Source organism: Capra hircus, chromosome 3 (genome assembly GCF_001704415.2).
Source record: "Capra hircus breed San Clemente chromosome 3, ASM170441v1, whole genome shotgun sequence".
Lineage (NCBI taxonomy): Eukaryota > Metazoa > Chordata > Mammalia > Artiodactyla > Bovidae > Capra > Capra hircus.
Window position 1 is genome coordinate 90966689 of NC_030810.1, and position 19537 is coordinate 90986225.

General features: G+C 37.0%; 1 protein-coding gene and 2 long non-coding RNA genes across 3 annotated transcripts in view; 1 reads left to right on the plus strand and 2 right to left on the minus strand.

The window, feature by feature from the left end:
* LOC108635586 lies at positions 2980 to 4577 on the minus strand. Its single transcript, XR_001917856.1, has 3 exons — positions 4059 to 4577; positions 3655 to 3729; positions 2980 to 3039 (listed from the first exon to the last, which is right to left on the minus strand). It is a non-coding gene; the product is annotated as an uncharacterized LOC108635586 (long non-coding RNA).
* LOC106501937 lies at positions 4617 to 19092 on the plus strand. The gene is made up of 3 exons (XR_001295465.2): positions 4617 to 4764; positions 13098 to 13293; positions 18121 to 19092. It is a non-coding gene; the product is annotated as an uncharacterized LOC106501937 (long non-coding RNA).
* Positions 6654 to 19537, minus strand: part of RSBN1 (round spermatid basic protein 1) — a 43158-nt gene continuing 30274 nt past the window's right edge. The window contains exons 5-7 of the mRNA XM_005677865.3: positions 13161 to 13328; positions 11830 to 11938; positions 6654 to 11250 (exon numbers count right to left, since the gene is read on the minus strand). Coding sequence (XP_005677922.3) covers positions 10780 to 11250; positions 11830 to 11938; positions 13161 to 13328 — 748 coding nt within the window. The 3' untranslated portion in view covers positions 6654 to 10779. The remainder of the gene's footprint in view (positions 11251 to 11829; positions 11939 to 13160; positions 13329 to 19537) is intronic.

Here is a 19537-nt window from a genome sequence, read left to right on the forward strand (position 1 = left end):
GTGACTTTAATCAGAGTGAGCTTCATAAGTTGACTTGTTTTCTTGTAGGTATAATCAATTGTTATTCTCTTGGCGTGCTAAAGTTTTGATTGCCTACAATAGAGGTAGCTGCTAACAATACTGTTAAACAAGAATTAAAATTTGTTTTTTTTTTTATATTTCATCCACTTTATTTGACTTTATTTCTGATTCTTTTCATATTAGCTTGAATCATTGTGACTCTTCCTTCCTAATCAATCTAGACTTTTTTTTGTTAATATAGACATTTAGAGTGATATAATTTCATCAAGCATTGCTTTGGAAGCCTTTACAAATTTTGTTATAACTACATTTTTTTCTATCCTCCCAAAAAAATATGATGTGCCTCCTCTACTCAAAACCATACCATTTTTTTTCACTTTCTTTAATATAGTGTCTGAAGTTCTTAGAACAGTGAACTCAGCTCAAACTGACTTATAATCTTTCATTTCATTTGCATATCTTATATTTTCAACCAGATTGGGCTACTTATTCTTCTCTATAATTGTTATACTTCTGTTTGTAAATACTTTTTCTCCTTGTAATCAGCACCTAGCAAAATGCTTTAAAGACAGTAGCTCAGTAAATGTTTGTAGTACAGTGGCTACCACTTTGCATGATCCAAGTTAAGATTTTTTTATGATTTTATAACTTTGAATTATATTTTTATTATATAATTTCTAACTTTATTATATTCATCTGATGTAATTTTTTGTTTTTTCAAATTTTTTTCTTTGTTTTCAAAAATCATTATATTTTATGTAATCTGTTTTAAATTGCATTAAATACTTCTTTGTAACCTATACTTTTTGTCAGTTTTCATCTAAGACTTAAACACACTTAAAAACTTGGCTTTTCTCCCACCACCATTTAGATTGTGAAATTCATGAAGGCAAGAACCATGTTAGCACCTGGGAGGCCTTGGTACCTTAACAGTAAATTTTAGCGTTCTCTTTAATTTTATTCTTTCCACTGTTACACTAAGGAGGTGTTAAGAATATCTTATGAGAAAACAATGATTAAAAATATACATAATAGGTGGGCTTTAATCAAACACAGAAATACCAAGTTCCTAGTATGAATCAAGATGTTCTAAAAACGGGTACAAATGCAATTCCTGTCCCTGAGGTCCATGAAAACACACAGGTTAACAAATAACACAGGATACAGTGTACAAAAGGAGGGTATGTATAAATGGCATGGAAATAAGAGTTGTGGAAATATTTTAAATCAGGTAGAGGAAAGAGGTAGGTAAAGAATTTGTATGGCAGGAAGCAAAATCTTTTAAAACATAAATAAACCAAAACCAGTCAAACTACAGGGCTTTTTCAAGATCACAAAGCTAGAGAGCTCACAAAAGGAGATCCAACTCCTAGTACTGGGCGCTTTCCATTATACCAGACTTACTACCCACACTTTTTGGAGCTCACAATAGAACAACAGGACAGGATTTGAGAGCTACAATATAAAACTGGGGGATTTATTCATCCTAACCCCATCTCCTATTTCTATAAAACATCAGAGACTGTACAAAATCATGAAAAGTTAACCAAGTACCATGTATTTCTAATAACTTCTTAGTTGATTGGCTTATAAAAGAACACGCCCTAAAAGTATTTCAGCTGAGATTTAAATGTCCCAGCCCAACCAATCTGACTTGGAGATAAAGAGAACCAACTATTAAGTTGTACTGGCTTCCCAGGTGGTGCTAATGGTAAAGAACCTGTCTGCCAATGCAGGAGACCTAAGAGGCGTGGGTTTGATCCCTGGATTGGGAAGATCCCCTGGAGAAGGGCATGGCAACCCACTCCAGCATTCTTGCCTAGAAAAGTCCACGGACAGAGGAGCCTGGTGGGCTACAATCCATAGGGTTGCAAAGAGTCGGACACAACTGAAGCAAATATAACACCCAGACATAAATTTTTTTTTTAATGTTCACAGAGGGTCAGAGGAAAGATCTTTTAAAAAGAAAGGTTCAAAAACAAGAATCTGCCAGCCATTATTCAGTACTTTCCAAGGAGGTTAAGACCCTATATCTGTAGATCTAAATATTAAGGTCAATAGACATTCTTTAAGCGCAGGATGGTCTTTAGGCTGTTCCACATCTGTCAAGACTATGCAATTACATATGGCTACCAAGCAACAATTCCATGACTAATTTGCAACACTCCCACACCTCCCCAACCCCCCCTCCCCCAACCTCTCCTTCCCCAACCCCCACCCCCACCCCCCCTCCACTCCCGTAACACATATTGATCCCACAGCCCTGGTTTGGGAACATTAGATTATTTAACCCTTCCTTCCCCTATTATAAATTAATAAACTGGGCATCTCAATTACACATCAATTTTTGGTTTCGTGGTTAGCATGAAATAACTCCAAGAAACTGCTCACATCCAAAAGTAGTGTAGAAAAACATTAAGAACCTGAAATACTTAAGATCATACTCTAAACCAGTGATTGAAAAAGTGATTCGGGTAACAAATGGATTTAATTTGACTTGCAGAGGAAGAAAAAGAGGAAGAGGGAGTGGGAGGGGTGGGGACGAAAGGCAAGGGTGAAGGAGGCGATAGGCCAGGAGGAGGAGATGCTCTAAAACACCTGGACTGTTCATTTTCACAACTCCACCTGAAAACCTTGAAGCTCTAGCAAATTGGCCTTGTATTACCACAGCTAACTCTTAACTACTGCCAGTTAAAAAGCCATAGTTCCGTTTATACTGGATATTTGATTTCAAATTAATCACAGACCAACTAACCCTTTCTGTTTCTCTCATACGGAGGCCAAATGTTAATTGTCATTTATCATCCCACTGGTACTGTTGTTTTCCTTATAAACTTCAAAGAACAAAGACTATCTTAGTGGATAAGTGCAGATTTTTTTTTTTTAAGTAAGTACAATCCAGTACTTACAACACATTAATGCAGTAAAACAAAGTGGAAAAAATCAGAGAAATCAATTTACCTTAATCTGTGTCTGTTCGATTGACTTTTCCCATATCTGCTGATCATATGCTCCAATCTGAAAAAAGAAGCAGGCTACTTAAATGATGGAAAGGAAATCCTTTTATTTAGGCCAAGTCTCACAAGTCATGAAATTATTTAAAGTGTCTATATGATATCTGGGAAATGTCTGTGCTTTTCTGAGGCTAGGATAAATTATTATTTCCAAGGACTATTTCCTTCAAAATTTCAAACTTAGCTGGAAGCAATGTCCAAAATATTTCAAATTAAATATAAACCTTAAAAGATATTTCCACTTAAGAAAAAATATCAGTAGAAAACTAAATAGAAATAAAAGGTTATCGGCAGCTCATTAAGATTGCTGACACTAACAGTCTGAGCTGTGCAGATAAAAGTTTTATGTCTAAAAAAACAGCAATTTGATGAGAAGCAAACTCTCATAGCACTGCTGTGACACTGTGAATGTAGTCTGGAGACGGAAGGTTGAAAATCTTATGCGGGGACCTGGAACTGAATTCAAAAGACCTAGTGACCTTGTACTAGATTTCCCATTTGAGATACCATGTAAGAATACACTGCACTACCAAACTCATTAAAAACTAACGTGACAGGTATTCTTTGTGGGAGCTTTCTGCAGGGAGCATGTTTACAAATAAAAATACACTGACATTACCTTCTTTTGGTACCACGATATAGCATCTCTCTCATTTGAGGCCATCTGTGTCTCCAGCCAGAGAACGAGATTTCACTGAAAACGAAGGAAAACCAGTCGGTGAGTCCAGTAGTTTAAAGGTACTTTCCCAGTTTGGGCAGAAGTCAAAAAACGCTTCTCTCAGCCTCTCCATAAGCTGCTGACCGTCTCGTTCTCCGGCTGTTTGCCAGGAAAAAAAAAAAAAAAAAAGCATACCAAAAAAAAAAAACCAAACAAACAAAACCCTCTGGCGCAGCGGCGACCGGAGCCTCTCTGAGAGATTTTGTGCGGGTGTGTTTAGGGATGCAGGAAGGCAGGAGAGGAGGGGAGGTCGCTGGAGTTGACCCGCACCCTACCTACTCCTCTCTCCAAGGTCCTGCACTCACCTGGCGACCAACGCCCCGCCGTCCGGCGGCCGGGACCTGCCTTCTCAGTGGCCCCGGCCCTCCCGTGAGGCCGGGGGCGAGGCGGCGGACCCGGCAGGCCGCATCTTCCCCCCGAGGCAGAGACGCCGGCCGGGCCGTTACCATGGAGACCGCGGAGGCCGCCGGCTGCCCAGCGCCCAGACGAGGGCAGTCTGCCGCCAGAGAGCCGGCGCCCTCCAAGCCCGACCTATAGGGTCATCGGACTGACCCTAAAATAACCAAACAATGAACTGAGAAAGGAGGACGATAAAAAGTGAAGGGGGTATTCGCTAGACTGCCAGTCGCTACGGCAACGGCCGAAGGTTTTGTGCCCGGCCGGAAAAGTCAAGTGCAGAGGTCCCAAGGTCCGGGTGGCAGCTGCTTCGGGGCGGCGGGCACGCGCCCTCGCTAGGCCGGGCCGGGCCGGGCCGTGACTCAGCCGACCCAGACCCGGGAAGCAGCAGCTCCGCAGACCACGGTGCAGCCGGGCTGCAGCTTCCGCTTTCCGGGGTTTGCAGTGAAGTTGGCTCCGCCCCCGGCCCGGGTCCTTCCCGCCGAGCCTCCGCCAGGCTCGGGACCTAGGAGCTGGGGAGCTACCCCGCGGCGGTATAGGCCCTGAGCAGCTCCCTCAGATCACCCTTCAGGTCACTTCTTCAGAAATGACTTCCCAGCCATCCGTCTAAAGTAGGTCGGTGCAGATATTTCTATAGTCCCTGTTCGTTTCTTTGCAACACTCGTCTTTCCTTATGTTTTATATTTCTTTGTGCTTCATTATTTACTGTCGGCCTTCCTCAGTGGGCTGGGGGCTCCATGACATCAGAAACTAGGGTCTGGCACGAGCCTGGCCGAAAGTTTCTCAACCTTTGCTAAAAGAACAAATGTTTTCGTGAATTTACGCTGCTCTGGAACGAAAGACCTGGCAAGCTGCGGCTTATTAAATCTCTCCCGCCTCTCAACCGCTCTGGGACTTCAGCTTTCTGGGTGCTCAAGGGTAAATAAAGGAGGAGCGGGGCAGGTAGCGAGGGGAACTGTTTGTTCAAGCAGGCTGACACAGGTCAGGAGAAAGGAATGGTTGCGACCTCAAATGAATATGTAAGAATGGGTTAAGGTTTTAAGCAAGCAGCTTTCCTCTCCTTTACCGTTTTTTTTTTTTTTTTTTTGGCCATTAATGGAACACTGACCTCTAACGGTGATTCTAACCTCAATTGAAGCAGTGTCCTTGCTTGGCCAGCAATGGTACCATTTGGGTCCGTTTAAAGCTAATGAGATAATGAGAACAGTCCAGAAAGCCTTAGATGGGCAGTTGTAAATGTAAATGCAAATAGACATAAATGGAAGTTACTATCCCTGTTTCACCGATGAGGAAAATCGACCAAGATAAAAGTAACTCCCACAGAATAATTTAAAATCATTTTACCCGTCTTATTTCTATATTCCACACATTGGCAGTGGTTTCCTTTCTGCTTTTTCTTCTTGACACCTTTTCCCGTCCTTACAGCTAAAAGTTCTGTTGGGTTTCAAGAGGAATGGCTGATTAAAGAAAAGCACGGGAAGAATGACTAATCAAAAAGTCATTTTTTTGTATATCTAAATATTTGCTTTAAGAGGTAAGTTACACTAATTAAGCATTTTAGTTTATTAGCACACAAAGAGGCTTTAGGGGGAGTTCCTGGAAGAACTGCAATCAGGGAAAACTAAGTAGCAAATCTTTCAGGAGCCCCATGTACAAAGTTACAATGCTCCCTCTAAGGCTCTTACTGAACAAAGCATGGGCTTTGAGCCCACAACTGCATTCAAATGCCTGCTCCCACTATTTAACTTCAGGTAATTTATTCGGTCTAACAGCCTGTTTTATCACCTGTATTATGGAGATTGTGTTGTTACCTTCCTATTCAAGGCTGTGAGGATTAAATGTTCAGTTCAGTTGCTCAGTCGTCTCCGACTCTTTGCAACCCCATGAACCACAGCACTCCATCACCAACTACTGGAGTCCACCCAAACCCATGTCCATTTAGTCCGTGATGCCATCCAACCATCTCATCCTCTGTCGTCCCCTTCTCCTCAACAGTTACTCAAAAAACATCAGTTCCTCTCCTTTTCCTTTCCTAATCATAAGCGAGAGCTATCAGTGCTTAGGAAAGGTACCTTAATTAATGAGAAGTTCACACAAATAAGAACTGATGAGAAAAAAAACCACTGAGTTATGTCACTTAATACAGCAATGACATCTGAAACGTCTATAAGAGCATGTTCATTAACACTGCATGCATGTACTTTCAAAAATATCAACATCTCCAGATCAAAAATTTAAGACTTCTCTCAGATACTAAACAATTTTTGCGGTAAGAGGGTTAACTGCCACAATGCCAAGCATAGTTTTCCTTCTTCCCCACAAACTAACTGCCTCTTAATATGGATGAAATTTTACCCTGGCATCTATAGCCTTTTCCTTAAGAAGTCAAGATTTTCTAAAATAGTACAAAATAATAGAAAACAGAGAGAGGGATAAATACTTTAAAAACAGGTTCCAGGTAGCTAGAATTCATATGTGCTATTCATTTTGTCATGAAACATCAGTAAAGGACAAATCAGACTTTGTTTATTAAAAAAATACTTTACAGGAAAAAAAAAAACTATGCATTCCATTGTCCTATTTTACAAAGAAATAGCTTAACAATTTAACACACTTAGACAGCTACAAAAAAGCACTGTGTTAAAAGGATTATTATTCACACAAATTTAGATTTAAGACTATTCATTAAAAACCTTTTTAAAACACTCATTAATGTCAATAAACAAACTAAGGCCACAAAACGCAAATAGTCCGCCAGGCAAATTATACATTTCATCTATATGCAAAGACCTCTTAGATAAATTAAAGCCACAGGAAAAAAAAGTCTTAGCTGCCAATCAAAATGGAGTTTAGTCACAGAAAACACTATTACATGAAAATTTACAACGTGATAGTAGTACATAAGTTTTTTAGAGAGAATTGAAAAGTGCTATATTAAGAGACATTGGTCTCAACTACATGCACAAGTGAATCCTAAAAGATGTATGAAGAAAATGGAAGGCCATAATATTTATGGAGAGATACTTGCTTTTAAAGCAACAAACTTTCAGGATGAGGATAGGTCCATGTGCTAAAGAAAAACATCTGTCTTGTACATTTCCTCTACTTACTGCATGACCAATAAATACAGCAACAATCTGTTTTTAAAAAAAATAATACTTAGCAGAAATATGAACCTCTGGCATGTACTAGTGAAAGGTTCTTTTTATAAAACTTGTAGCAATGATAAAACAGACACAAACTCAGTTATTCTAAAGATATAAATGCAAATAAATTTTAATGGCAAATACAGATGAAAATAAACGATCTAATAATGAGCTAATAATAATTAAAAATATATGCACTAAGGGTTTTTTGAATGTTAGTCTTGTTCCTAAATTAGCTTTCATTCTAGATAGTATTTATAGAGGGAAAAGCTACAAGCAAAAATCTCTCCAGTCACTAAGCATGAATTTTTTGCCTATTAAGACTGATGCAAAACATTTTTCCTAAGGTTTAGTAAATAATTTTATTTGATAAGCTCCTTTTTCCCCCTACAAGAGCTTTTCATATTAGTTAGTCGTTATTCCAGCTGGCTCTAAGGGGAAAGGGGACCTTCCAAATGTCTTTAATTTGAAGTATTAATAATAAAGTACCAGTGAAACAAATCCTAAGTATTAGCAAATTAAAAGTACAATTAAGCCGAGGAATTCATTTGTAAAGAGTTAAAACTTTGGAGGGGAAAGCAGATCTGTAGTTATTATTGCTTTATGAATTTGGGCTACTTCTTTGAATCATAATCCTACTCCAAGTACATCTTGGTAATTACAGTATGACTTCTGAGGCAAGGGGAAGACTTTTCTCCTGATTAGTGAATACCATAAAATATTCTAATTACTAAGTTAGGAATACTTATTTACTGGATCCTTTTTCATAAGAACATTTAAAAAATATCCCTCTGCTCCACAAAATACTAAAACTTATAGCCACATTCTGCAAGTAATCTCAAAAGAGTTGGCACAACGGATAATATACCAAAAGGAAGATCAGCTTAAACTTCAGTTACAACTTCACTGCCATCACTACTTTACAAATCAGAAGACGCCAGATTGTTCCATGCCTCACTCCACCAAACCAAATAATTTAATGATTTTAGAAAAGTTGCTATCATTTGTATCGCTAAACTAGGATACAGCTTTAAAGCAGTAACAAACTCAAAACTTGCGCTTTTATATTCATCAGTCTTTAAAGCATGCTATTAAAATCTAATACTCACATAGGACATTCAGTTTCCAGATACATTACTAGCTAAATGTTTCTCTCTCGGTTCTATTGCAGTTCTAACATACAATGAATTTATTAGTACATGATTTTAAACATCTTTATACTGTTTTCAATATGTTATATTGGAGTTGAGGGTAGAATGTTTTATAAAAAGAAAATGGGGATTTGTTTTTGATTGTAGGTCTTTGCAGATCCGCTGGTTCCTGAGTGATTATACACAGTGCTGGCTGTCAGGAGACAGTCTCCTTGTTTATTAGCAATGACCAGCTTAGATGACAGATGGCATCTGCTGGATGGCAAGTGGGAGATGGGGAAATCGGATCTTGGAAGACAAAAAATTAAAAGTTTTCGCTTTAACAACCTTGTTCTTCATGATTATTTTGAAAAGCAAATGTTGCCTGAGAAGAATTTTACTTTGCACAGCCTGGTAAAGCTCTATGAAATTCTTCTGGACAGAAAAACAAAAACAAGAAATAACCCAAACCCACGTACTTAGTGATTCACCCCCTCCCCCTAAAATAACAAAAAACACCCTCAAAGGCAGGTCCCTTAAAAACTAGTCTTGATAAACTAGAATTTACCCTAAAATTTATACCCAGGATTTTGAAACACCCCTGCAATAACCACATTACTCTTCATACCATTCTAATTACCTTATTTACAAAGATAACTAAAACCAATATCACTTCCAATTCATAAATGGTTTACACTGAAATGTTTCTCTATTTGTCTTCATCCTTTGTAACAGAGAATACATACATATACATATATATAAGGAATAATACAGATTCTAACTAATCACTGCAGTATTTGCTGATGGTTACTTTTCTATCGGTTTACACAGTGACCTCTATACTTTGCTAATATGCATTGAACTACACAACAATATTGCACAAAGTAATATTTATATAAGATTTAACCTATTTCAGAATATTTTAGAGAAAATTCATATTTGTATTTCAAAAGATGCAGCTATGTTTTCATGGTGACAGACATAATAAAGCAGCATCTTTTTTTGCCTATGTTAATGCAAATATTCCAAATCTCACTCTCCAGGAAAAAAAAAAAAATCTCCAAATTGCACTATAACCAGGTAGATACAAGAATCTGGTCTTAGGTGTGGGGAGTACTCTTCCTTTAATAAGCAAAAGGCCTATCATATTATTAACTAAGAGAAAGTGAAATGTGTATCACATTAACATTCTAAAATAACAGAAAGTTAAGACTATACTAGCTATATGAATTGTGCCTGTTCGGAAAAAAAACTGTTAAATACTCAGGCACTAATAAGGATTAGGCTACCTGAAACTCTAGGATGAAGTCTAGTGCCATATTCTTTATTAGACAGTAGCAACACAGAGCAATAATAAATAAACCCAGGTATTCACCAGTTGAAACTGTGAAGTCAACAGATCTTTATCATGAAGAGGTTGATGCTAGGTGACAAAAATAGTTTTTCCTAAGTTTCATGCACAAAATATGGCAGCCTCATCTGAAAGATAGATATCATTCTATAAGTTTGATACTCATGATCAGTTTAGGAAGCAAAAGTGTCCACACAAAATGTGAGGATGCTAGGAAGCAGAACAATATAGAGTATCATGTCAACATTATCTCTCTTACCCAAAATATCTTCCATAGTTACCAAGTATTCTAGAAGAGATTAATGAACCATGGGGAATGAATGACCAAGGACTATTCATCTTTAGATATTTTTAATTGAAATATCCACTGGGCTTTAAATAACAGATACAAAAAAAAAAAAAAAAACAGTTTGGATCAGAAAGTGCTGTGCTTTCTCTTGTTGAGAAATCAGAGAGCCACTGAATTCCTTAGAAACTACCTGCTCTTTATGGTTGAAACTAAATAAATGGCTTGCCCATGTATAAGATGCAGGACCTCTTTCCTGCAACCTATGCCATTTTTACTGTAGAAACTGGATCTGTGCCATAAGAGCACAAGTACTAAACCATAAATCTGATCTTCTATCATAAAAAAACAGCAAAAACGGCAAGAGACAAGTCAAGATAAAATTAAAGGAAGTGAATTAATTTACCAAATAAGAATCTGTTATTCCAGAGAATTCTCATTTTGATTTGAAGAAGAGATTGAACTGTTACCTCACACCTTAAAACAGAAAGTAGCAGCAGACCCACTATTACATACTGTACTAACGGGATAAGATACAACTCTTAACTTTGCATAATCTGTGTAAAAAAGATATGCTTGACATTTGTGGAATGTCATTTCTCTTTATAGAATTATAGGCAAGATTTCTCCAATAAAACTTAACTTAAGCCAGTTATAAAACTATAACTTCACATCAAAATTTAAAAAAGTTAAAAAATGTGTTTGAATATGTACATATCACACAGGAGTGCTTGAGTGTTCCTGTAGACTGTGTTGCTGGTCAGAGTCCAGTCTACTTTCCACCTTTAAAACTGGAATAGGAGTCATCTGATCTTGCTGTAGATTAAGTTCAGATGAAGGTGGGAAGGACGATGAAGCAGTTGTCAAAAGCTGCGTCTCTGTGCATGTTTCCTCAGATTCAGATTTTATCCTCACACATTGGGAGTCAACTTCTAATTCTTGCTTTCCAGTTAAATCACAGTCCACATTAGAACTGCCTTCTGTGTTTTGAGAGGCATCCACAACAGGGTGGTACTGTTTAAGCCTTATATGCCAGGCTAAGCTGCACACTGCTGACACTGTTTTGAACTGATGAATGACATTTCTAGGGATGAAGTAGATATCATTGTCACACAGTTGAATTCGAGCATAACGAATGCCTTCCCGCCTCATTTGGTTTAGTTTTGCTTCATCCACCCACTGCACACACTGAAAAAAGGAAAAAAGTTTCATGAGATTTATTAAGTCAAATAAAATAATCAGCACAGGAAAACAGTAGGTTCAAATTAAAGCCTAACAATACTATACAATATATAATTTCCTACAATTCCTGAGATACACTTTTCCTCATATGTTATTACTTTTCTAGTAATAAAGTACAGGTTAAAATTAGGACTGGCCTACAGAATCATTAAATAATTCAAAATGCAACTAAATATCAATATTCTTTGCCCCATGCCAGAGCAACAACATCTGTTTCTTTCACTGTCTTCCAGCCTTTTGTAGGTGAGGGCACACAGTGCAATTTGGTTAACAGCTGGGACTGCTCATGGCCCAAACTGACCACCTCAGGCCCACCTGGCATCCCAACGACTGAAGGGAGACCCTAAACATTCTGCTTGGGAAGCTCCATTTTAATGATTTTCAACATCCTCCACAAACAGCTTTTAAAATGAAATTCACTATACCATGTATCCAACTAAAAGACAAAATGCAAAAATAAATAAGTAGAGATACTTAATTTCCAAGATCTCACTCAAGGAGCAAAGGAAAAGCAAAAGTTCTTACCTGGGAAACTGGAGGTTCATGAAGGTCTAACTGAAGTCTCTGTACAACATCAGTAAAATCCTCAGCATGAAAACAAATCACATCTTTGGTTATGCGAGGTTGGTCACTCCTAATATTGACAAAATTAAGTTTTAGAAACAAGCATTTCATAATGGAAAATGATGACAATTTAAATCTTCTTGTTCCTGGAACTGCTACACTAGCAAAGAAATAGATGCATAACACCTAAGGACAAAGTATACATTTGTTTCTTTCATCAACTTAAAAAAATAAAACACCAATAAAGTGATTTTTAAAAAATTAGAATTAGTTGTTTTAATTTTTAAAAAATTAAAATTAGTTTATAAAACTTAAACATTAATGACTAAATCATCTAACCACTTTGCCTCACCATCTCCATGCCACTGGACGTCATCATCTTGACAAAAAGAAATGGACAGAATACATCTCAGACACAAATACCACACATTCCAGTTTTCAAAGTATAGAGTAGGAAAAAAAATAATCTTTAACTCAAAATATTACTGTCAATCTGTGACTGAACTCTAATTCTAAAGATCAAACCAAACTCTACAATAATATTGAAGACCCTAAAGGCATAAATATGAAAAACAAAGTAAAATACAGCTTTTAAATATGTTCTGAGCCTTGTTAAAACCAGGCCCTAACTGAGTGTAAAAGGGTGCAACCTGTAAGAAAGCTAGTATAGCAGTTGCTCCCAAAATTAAAAATAGAATTACTATATGATCTAGCAATTCCACTTCCGGGTATATACCCAAAAGAATGAAAGCACGGGCATGAAAAGATGTTTGCTCCTAACAGCCAAAAGGTGGATACGACTCAAGTGTCCACTGACAGACAAATGGACAAACAAAACATAGCATATACATATAATGAAGTACTATTCAGCCTTTAAAAGGAAGGAAATTATGACACACGGTACCATATGGATGAACCTTGAGGATACAATGCTGACTGAAATAAGTCAATCACAAAAAGACAACAACTGTTTGATGCCATTTATATGACGTATTTAAAGTGGTCAAATTCATAGAGTGATGTTCGCCAGGAACTGGGGGAGAGGAGAAAGGGGAGTTATTGAATAAAAGGTATAGAGTTACAGTTCTGCAAGATGAAAAAGTTCTAGAGATTTGTTTTACAACAATGTGAATATACTTAACATTACTATACTTAAAAATTGTTAAGATTTTCATTTTAATTTTGTTATGTGTATTTTACCACAATCAAAACTGTTCCCAACTTTTCAGATTGGTTAATGCTGCCTTGAGAAAATGTGGACTCAATCTTGGAATTGAGTTCCATTAACTTACCATTCACCAAACTGTACAGCTTTCAAAACCCCAACAGCAGCCGTACTCTGCCAGTCAAACCCCTGACCTACATGATCAGCATGAGCTCTTGTCCTATCTTCAAAGAGGACTTCCCGGGGTTCACTGGTCCGAGGTAGGTACTGGAGATTTTTAATTTCATTCATTGATCTGTAGTCAATTTGGTTTCAAAATAACGAGGAAGAAGAAAGCAGCAACATAAAAAATTAACAGCAGTAAGAGAAAACAGTCTACTAAAATACCAAATCTTAAATGAGGGCTGAGAAGGTTCAGAGATTTCGATCATCAACATCTGACATGCCATAATGTAATGCTGAATGGGGTGACCTCCTTTTCTCAGTCATGATGTCATGATAATATGACGGCTGTTATCTTGATCTGGCACAAATGCAGTGTTTGAATATACAAACACTATAAATAAATAGACAGATATATATAGCTCTTTAATATGTATATACTGCTCTATTTAAAATGGATAATCAACAAGGACCTACGATATATAGCACAGGGAACTCTGCTCAACGTTATGGGGCAAGCTGGATAAAAGAGGAGTTTAGGGGACAATGGATACATGTGTATGTATAGCTGAGTCACTTTGCTGTCCACCGGAAATAATCACAGCATTTTTAATTGGCTATACTCTAATATGAAATAAGAAATTACTAAAAGGTTAGTTGCCTAGTAACACAAAATTTGATTCAGAATTCAAGGCTGTATGTTTCCTATACCTGGAGTCATTTTTAAGTCTCAAAGCATTCTACTAGACTTAACTGAAGATGGCAACCTGAGCATCTACATCTCCTTCCACATGAAAATGGAAGTAAGACTTCAAGCTAATGTAGTAAGGGTGGGGAACAGAAGTGGAGGAGTGGATGGGATTATAGATGAAACAGAACTGACTATAAATTGGTAACTGTTGCTATTGAATACATGGGAGTTTTTTGTGTGCTAAAAACCTTCTAAATATAATAATCTAAGGGTGACAGTAAAGGAATGAATGCGAAGCAACAAAGAAAATAAATCAGTAAATGAACACCATCAACACATTTCTGGAAGATGAAAAATGATTAAAAGTGTTTTTCGACTAATGAAACTGAGCTGAGAAAGCCACAGGCCTAGACTAAACAAGAAGGGAATGGCAGCTAAAAAGGTTAGTAAAATACGGATAATGGACAGAAAGGAAGTACAGTTGAAAAAAGAGCAAATAAAGTGAAATTCTGCACATAAACCTGTCACCTGTCACTCCAGTGGCAGAAATTTGGTCAGGTATTTAAACTCATACGGAGGGCAATGTAGGTAACCCATCAGCATTTATCTCTCACCTTAATTTCTTTGAAAGAACTCTACTTTTTATTAGGTCTCTCTGTCCCTACCCTCATTCACAAGTTTCAGAGATGGATCCTCATGAGTTCTGGCAAACTATGTTAAGCTCATTCCTCTTGCCAGTGAATGATACAGGAATAAGCACAAACCGATTCTGGCTAGCAATATGAGAAGAAATCTGCTAAGACTTTTGGGAAGCAGCTCCCTGGCTCCTAAGAAAGTAGTAAAAGAAAAACTCTTTTCTTTTTTTAGATGTAATCAGATCCAGATGTACACCTAGAACCGCTATCACCATTCAGCAGCAACCATAACGGAAGCCACTGTAAATACATAGCCTAGGCAGAGAGAATGACAGAGAGAAAAGGGAAAGACCTTGTTCCTTGATGACAACACTGCACCACTGACTATATGCTGCCTAGATCAACCTCTCTCAACTTCCTCAAATATAAGACATTTTATTTTATGAACCAGTTTGAATCAATTTTGTTGCTTGTAACCAAAACCATTCTGATAAACTTTCAGCCAAAAAATCCTGCATGTTCTTCTCTAAACACACTGAACTTACTATATTAACTCACGTAATCCTCTGGCATTTGGACATATCCTTTAACGTCCACTTCTATGCCAGTTAACTCTAAAGTGAAACCTACCTATTGACAAGCCTTACTGAAATACAAAAAGAATGCCCAGTAACCCCAACGCTTTATTTCTAAATAGAAACAAGTCAACCAAGAATCACCAGATATGTGAAGACAGTCTAGAGCAGCCTGAAAAACACCAAAATAAACAACATTGAAATTTAAGAAATTTTAAGAAATTTTTCAGAAGACAATTAAAGTCAAGTAAATGTCCCAAAATCAAAAGCAGAAAGATAATAAGAAATATGAAGATAATCAAACTGAGAGATCTATTATTCAACCAACAGCAATTTCCAAAACCAATGGTTTTGGTTACAAGCAACAATAGAAAGAAATAATAGAGAAATGAAGAGATTACTGAAGCAACTAAGCAAGAAAAATTTCCAGAAATCAAAAAAGACATGAATTTTAAGTTTAAGGAACCCACCAAACAACAAAAAGGATTAAAATGTAAGAATAGGAATTAAAAACCCAAGCAAAGATGTGTCATTGTGAAACTAAGGTCCCAGGAGAGGAAAAGAAAATAGGTTACTTACAAAAGAACAATAATGACACTGGCATTAAGACATCTCATAAACAATATTAGATACCAGAAGACAGTGGGGTAATGTTAAAAAATCCTAAGGAAAATACATCTTCTAGACTCCAGCTAAACTACAGATCATATATAACAACAGAAAAAGAAATTTTCAGACATTATGATCACTCAATATCTTCCCTTTCTTAGAATATAATGAATATGTGATCAAGCAGAAAAATAAACCCAGGAAGAAGACAACCATAAGTTTAGGTAGAAAAGCATTAAATGGGAACTACTAGGTAGATAACTGTGAAATAAGCTCTTCACACTGAGGTAAAGAAAACACAGAGCTCCACAAGATTTCCAGGTGAAAAGTGATGTTAGACCAGACAGTATGGTTGACATTCTGGATTCCTGAGGGTATGATAAAAGCAAAGAATGCAATGTAACTAACAACATTCTCCCTCAAAGAAGCTATATTTAAAAAAAGCCAAAAAGAAGCAGTGCCAAAGCCATGCAGAAAGTTGGTGTGATTTTAGAAAAAAGTCTTTGTGACTCCCTTGGACTGAAGCCCCACCAGGCTCTGCTGTTCATGAAATTCTCCAGGCAAGAATACTGGAGTGGGCTGCCATTCCCTTCTCCAGGGGATCTTCCCAATCCAGGGATTACAGGTCTCCTGCTTTGCAAGCAGATTCTTTACCGTCTGAGCTACCAGGGAAGCCCAATCTTAAACAATAGAAAGAATAGAAGATATCAGAAATATGGTCAAAAGTGTATAGTATCCCCTCAAAAAAGGCCATCAGAAACAAGAAAAACCAAACAATTCAAAAATAACCAGCAAGATCCAAATATGAACCAAACTAAAATGTGGCATGATTTTCAGTATCTAGGTGAAATATAGAAAAGAAAGATCCTTTGTTTATTATTCCTTTGAGTGACAACAAACCACTCGAACCTTAGAATACAAATTATAGCCTCCAGTAAACTTAACTACCCATATTATTTTAAATGCCATTTACTGACTTTCAAATTTTAGAATACTCCTCTTGACAAAGCATATAGAGTCTAATTACAGTTTTAAAACAGAATATGAATTAACCTCACCAATGTATAAGCACAGTTGACAAAAAGTACAAGGAGCGGGGAAAGGCTAGAGTAAGAGTCATTTAACTATCTGGAAAATCCCAAAAGGAAGGAATCCCTACCTAGTATACCATGAAATTGACAAATTTCCTGCCAAAGCCTTAAAACAAAAAAAGGCATTAAAAACACACATTTTTGCCTCTGGTGAAAAAAACGTGTTTGCATCTGGAGGAAAAGGTAGCCAGGATTTTGTTTTAATTTTAACCCCCCCCATACTGTTTGATGTTTTAAAACCCTGTGCATATATTTCTTTAACTCTACAGTTCATAAATTTAAAATCATCTTCATTTGCAATGCCCTTGATAACTAAACAGCTTCTACATTGATTTCATCATTTTCAGCAACAGGACATTCTCAATAACACATAAAGATGACATTACTGTTTAAGTTCTGATTTATTCACTCTAATTCAAACTGCTTTTGATGCCTCTCTTAAGAATATTTAATCCCAACAGAAATTAAATTTGATAGTACCTCAGATCAGTGGAAAAATAATAAATTGTTAAATAAACAATGTGGGTTTAACTGTCTAATTACTTGAAAAGAATGTTAAACAGAATCTCTCCCTCTATACTGAAATCAACACCAGGTTAGATACATATTACTGAAATCACATATGTAACTAGGAGAAAATGTGAGTATTTTGTAACACTAAATGAGAGAAGGCCTTTCTAAATTTGCCACTAAGAAAGAAATCTCAGAGGAAAAGATATATCTGACAACATATGAATAAAACTTTGTGACTAAACAGAAAAGAAACAACATCTCAATGGAAATATAAGTAAAGAAAATTAAAAGGGAATCACAGAAGAAGAAATTCAAACCCCTCAAAAAAGGCAAATTAAAATAACATTTTTGTCCAATCAGATGAAAAAAGAGAATGTTAGTGGAGGATTCAGGGGAAAGGGTACTATCTTACTATGTGGGTGGAAATATAAATTGGTACATTTCTGGAAGTCATTTAGAAATGTGTATATACTTTGAGCCTTTAGCAATTTCTACTAAGAAAATAAACATGCATATACACAAAAAATATCTACCTACCTACCTACCTATCAACCAACCAGCCAGTCAACCCACTAGCCAGCCACAATGATGTACCATACATGTTTAGTAATTGGCTTTAGTGGGGGAGATGGCTGATTTGCATTAGGTTGGTGCAAAAGAAATTGCAGTTTTCATTGTTGAAATTTGCCATTTAATATTGGAATACATTCCTAAATAATGTGATTATGTTATACACGATTTTAATGTACATTTCTTGCTTTCTGTTTTGCTAATGACTTATTGCTTACTGTTTACTTTGTATTTATTTTAGGCTATAGAAATGATGTTAGACAAAAAGCACACTTGAGCAATTTTCTTATTCGAGTTCAAAAAGAGTCGTAAAGCAGCGGAGACAACTCGCAACATTAACAACACAGGTGGCCCAGGAACTACAAACGAACATACAGTGCAGTGGTAGTTCAAGGGGTTTTTGCAAAGATGAGAGCCTTGAAGATGAGAAGCACTGTGGCCGGCCATTTGAAGGTGATAGCAACCAACTGAAAGAATCATCAGAGCTGATCCTCGCACAAGAAGTTGCCGAAGAACTCAACCTCGACCATTCTGTGGTTGTTTGGCATTTGAAGCAAGTTGGAAAGATGAAAAAGCCCACTAAGTGGATGCCTCATGAGTTAACTGCATATCAAAAATAGTGTCCTTTTTGAAGTGTCATCTTCTCTTATTCTACATAACAATGAACCATTTCTTGATTGGACTGTGATGTGTGATGAAAAGCGGATTTTACACAACTGGTGACAATCAGCTCACTGTTGGACTGAGAAGAAGCTCCATTCACTTCCCAAAGCCAAACTTGCACCAAAAAAAGGTGATGGTCATTGGTGGTCTGCTGTCGGTCTGATCCACTACAGCTTTTTGAATCCTAGCGAAATCATTACTTCTGAAAAGTATGCTCAGCAAATCGATGAGATGCACGGAAAACTGCAATGCAAGCAGCTGGCATTGGTCAACAGAAAGGGCCCAATTCTTCTCTACGACAATGCCTGACTGCCCATCTCACAACCAACACTTCAAAAATTGAATGAATTAGGCTATCGAAGTTTTGCCTCATCTGCCATATTTACCTGACCTCTTGCCAACCAACTACCACTTCTTCAAGCATCCTGACAACTTTTTGCAGGGAAAATGCTTCCACAACCAGCATGAGGCAGAAAATGCTTTCCAAGTGTTTGCTGATCCCAAAGCATGGACTTTTATGCTACAGAAATAAACAAACATATTTCTCGTTGGTTGGTGTACATTGTAGGTGGTTGTACAGCTGTTGCTGACTGTAATGGTTTCTATTTTGACTAATAAAGTGTGTTTGAGCCTAGTTAAAATGATTTAAAACTCACAGTCCGAAACTACAATTACTTTTGTACCAACCTACTAGCTGATTTGCTGATTTCTGTGGTATGAATACTCCCAACATGGCCAATTTCAAGCTATTCATGTGATCTCACTCAATGTGGAATTGTGAGGCTAACAATGGCCCTATGAGCTGGTATAAACTGGCTCCAGCACACCATTGTCATGTTTATCAAAATACCATTTGTCAATATACTAAAAAAATAGAAACAATTTACATTAATAAGGAATTGGTAAAATAGATCTTGATACAAACACACAGTCAAAACTACAGTTATTTAGAAATGATGGTATGGCTGCATCTTAGTAAGACACATTTTAAAGTA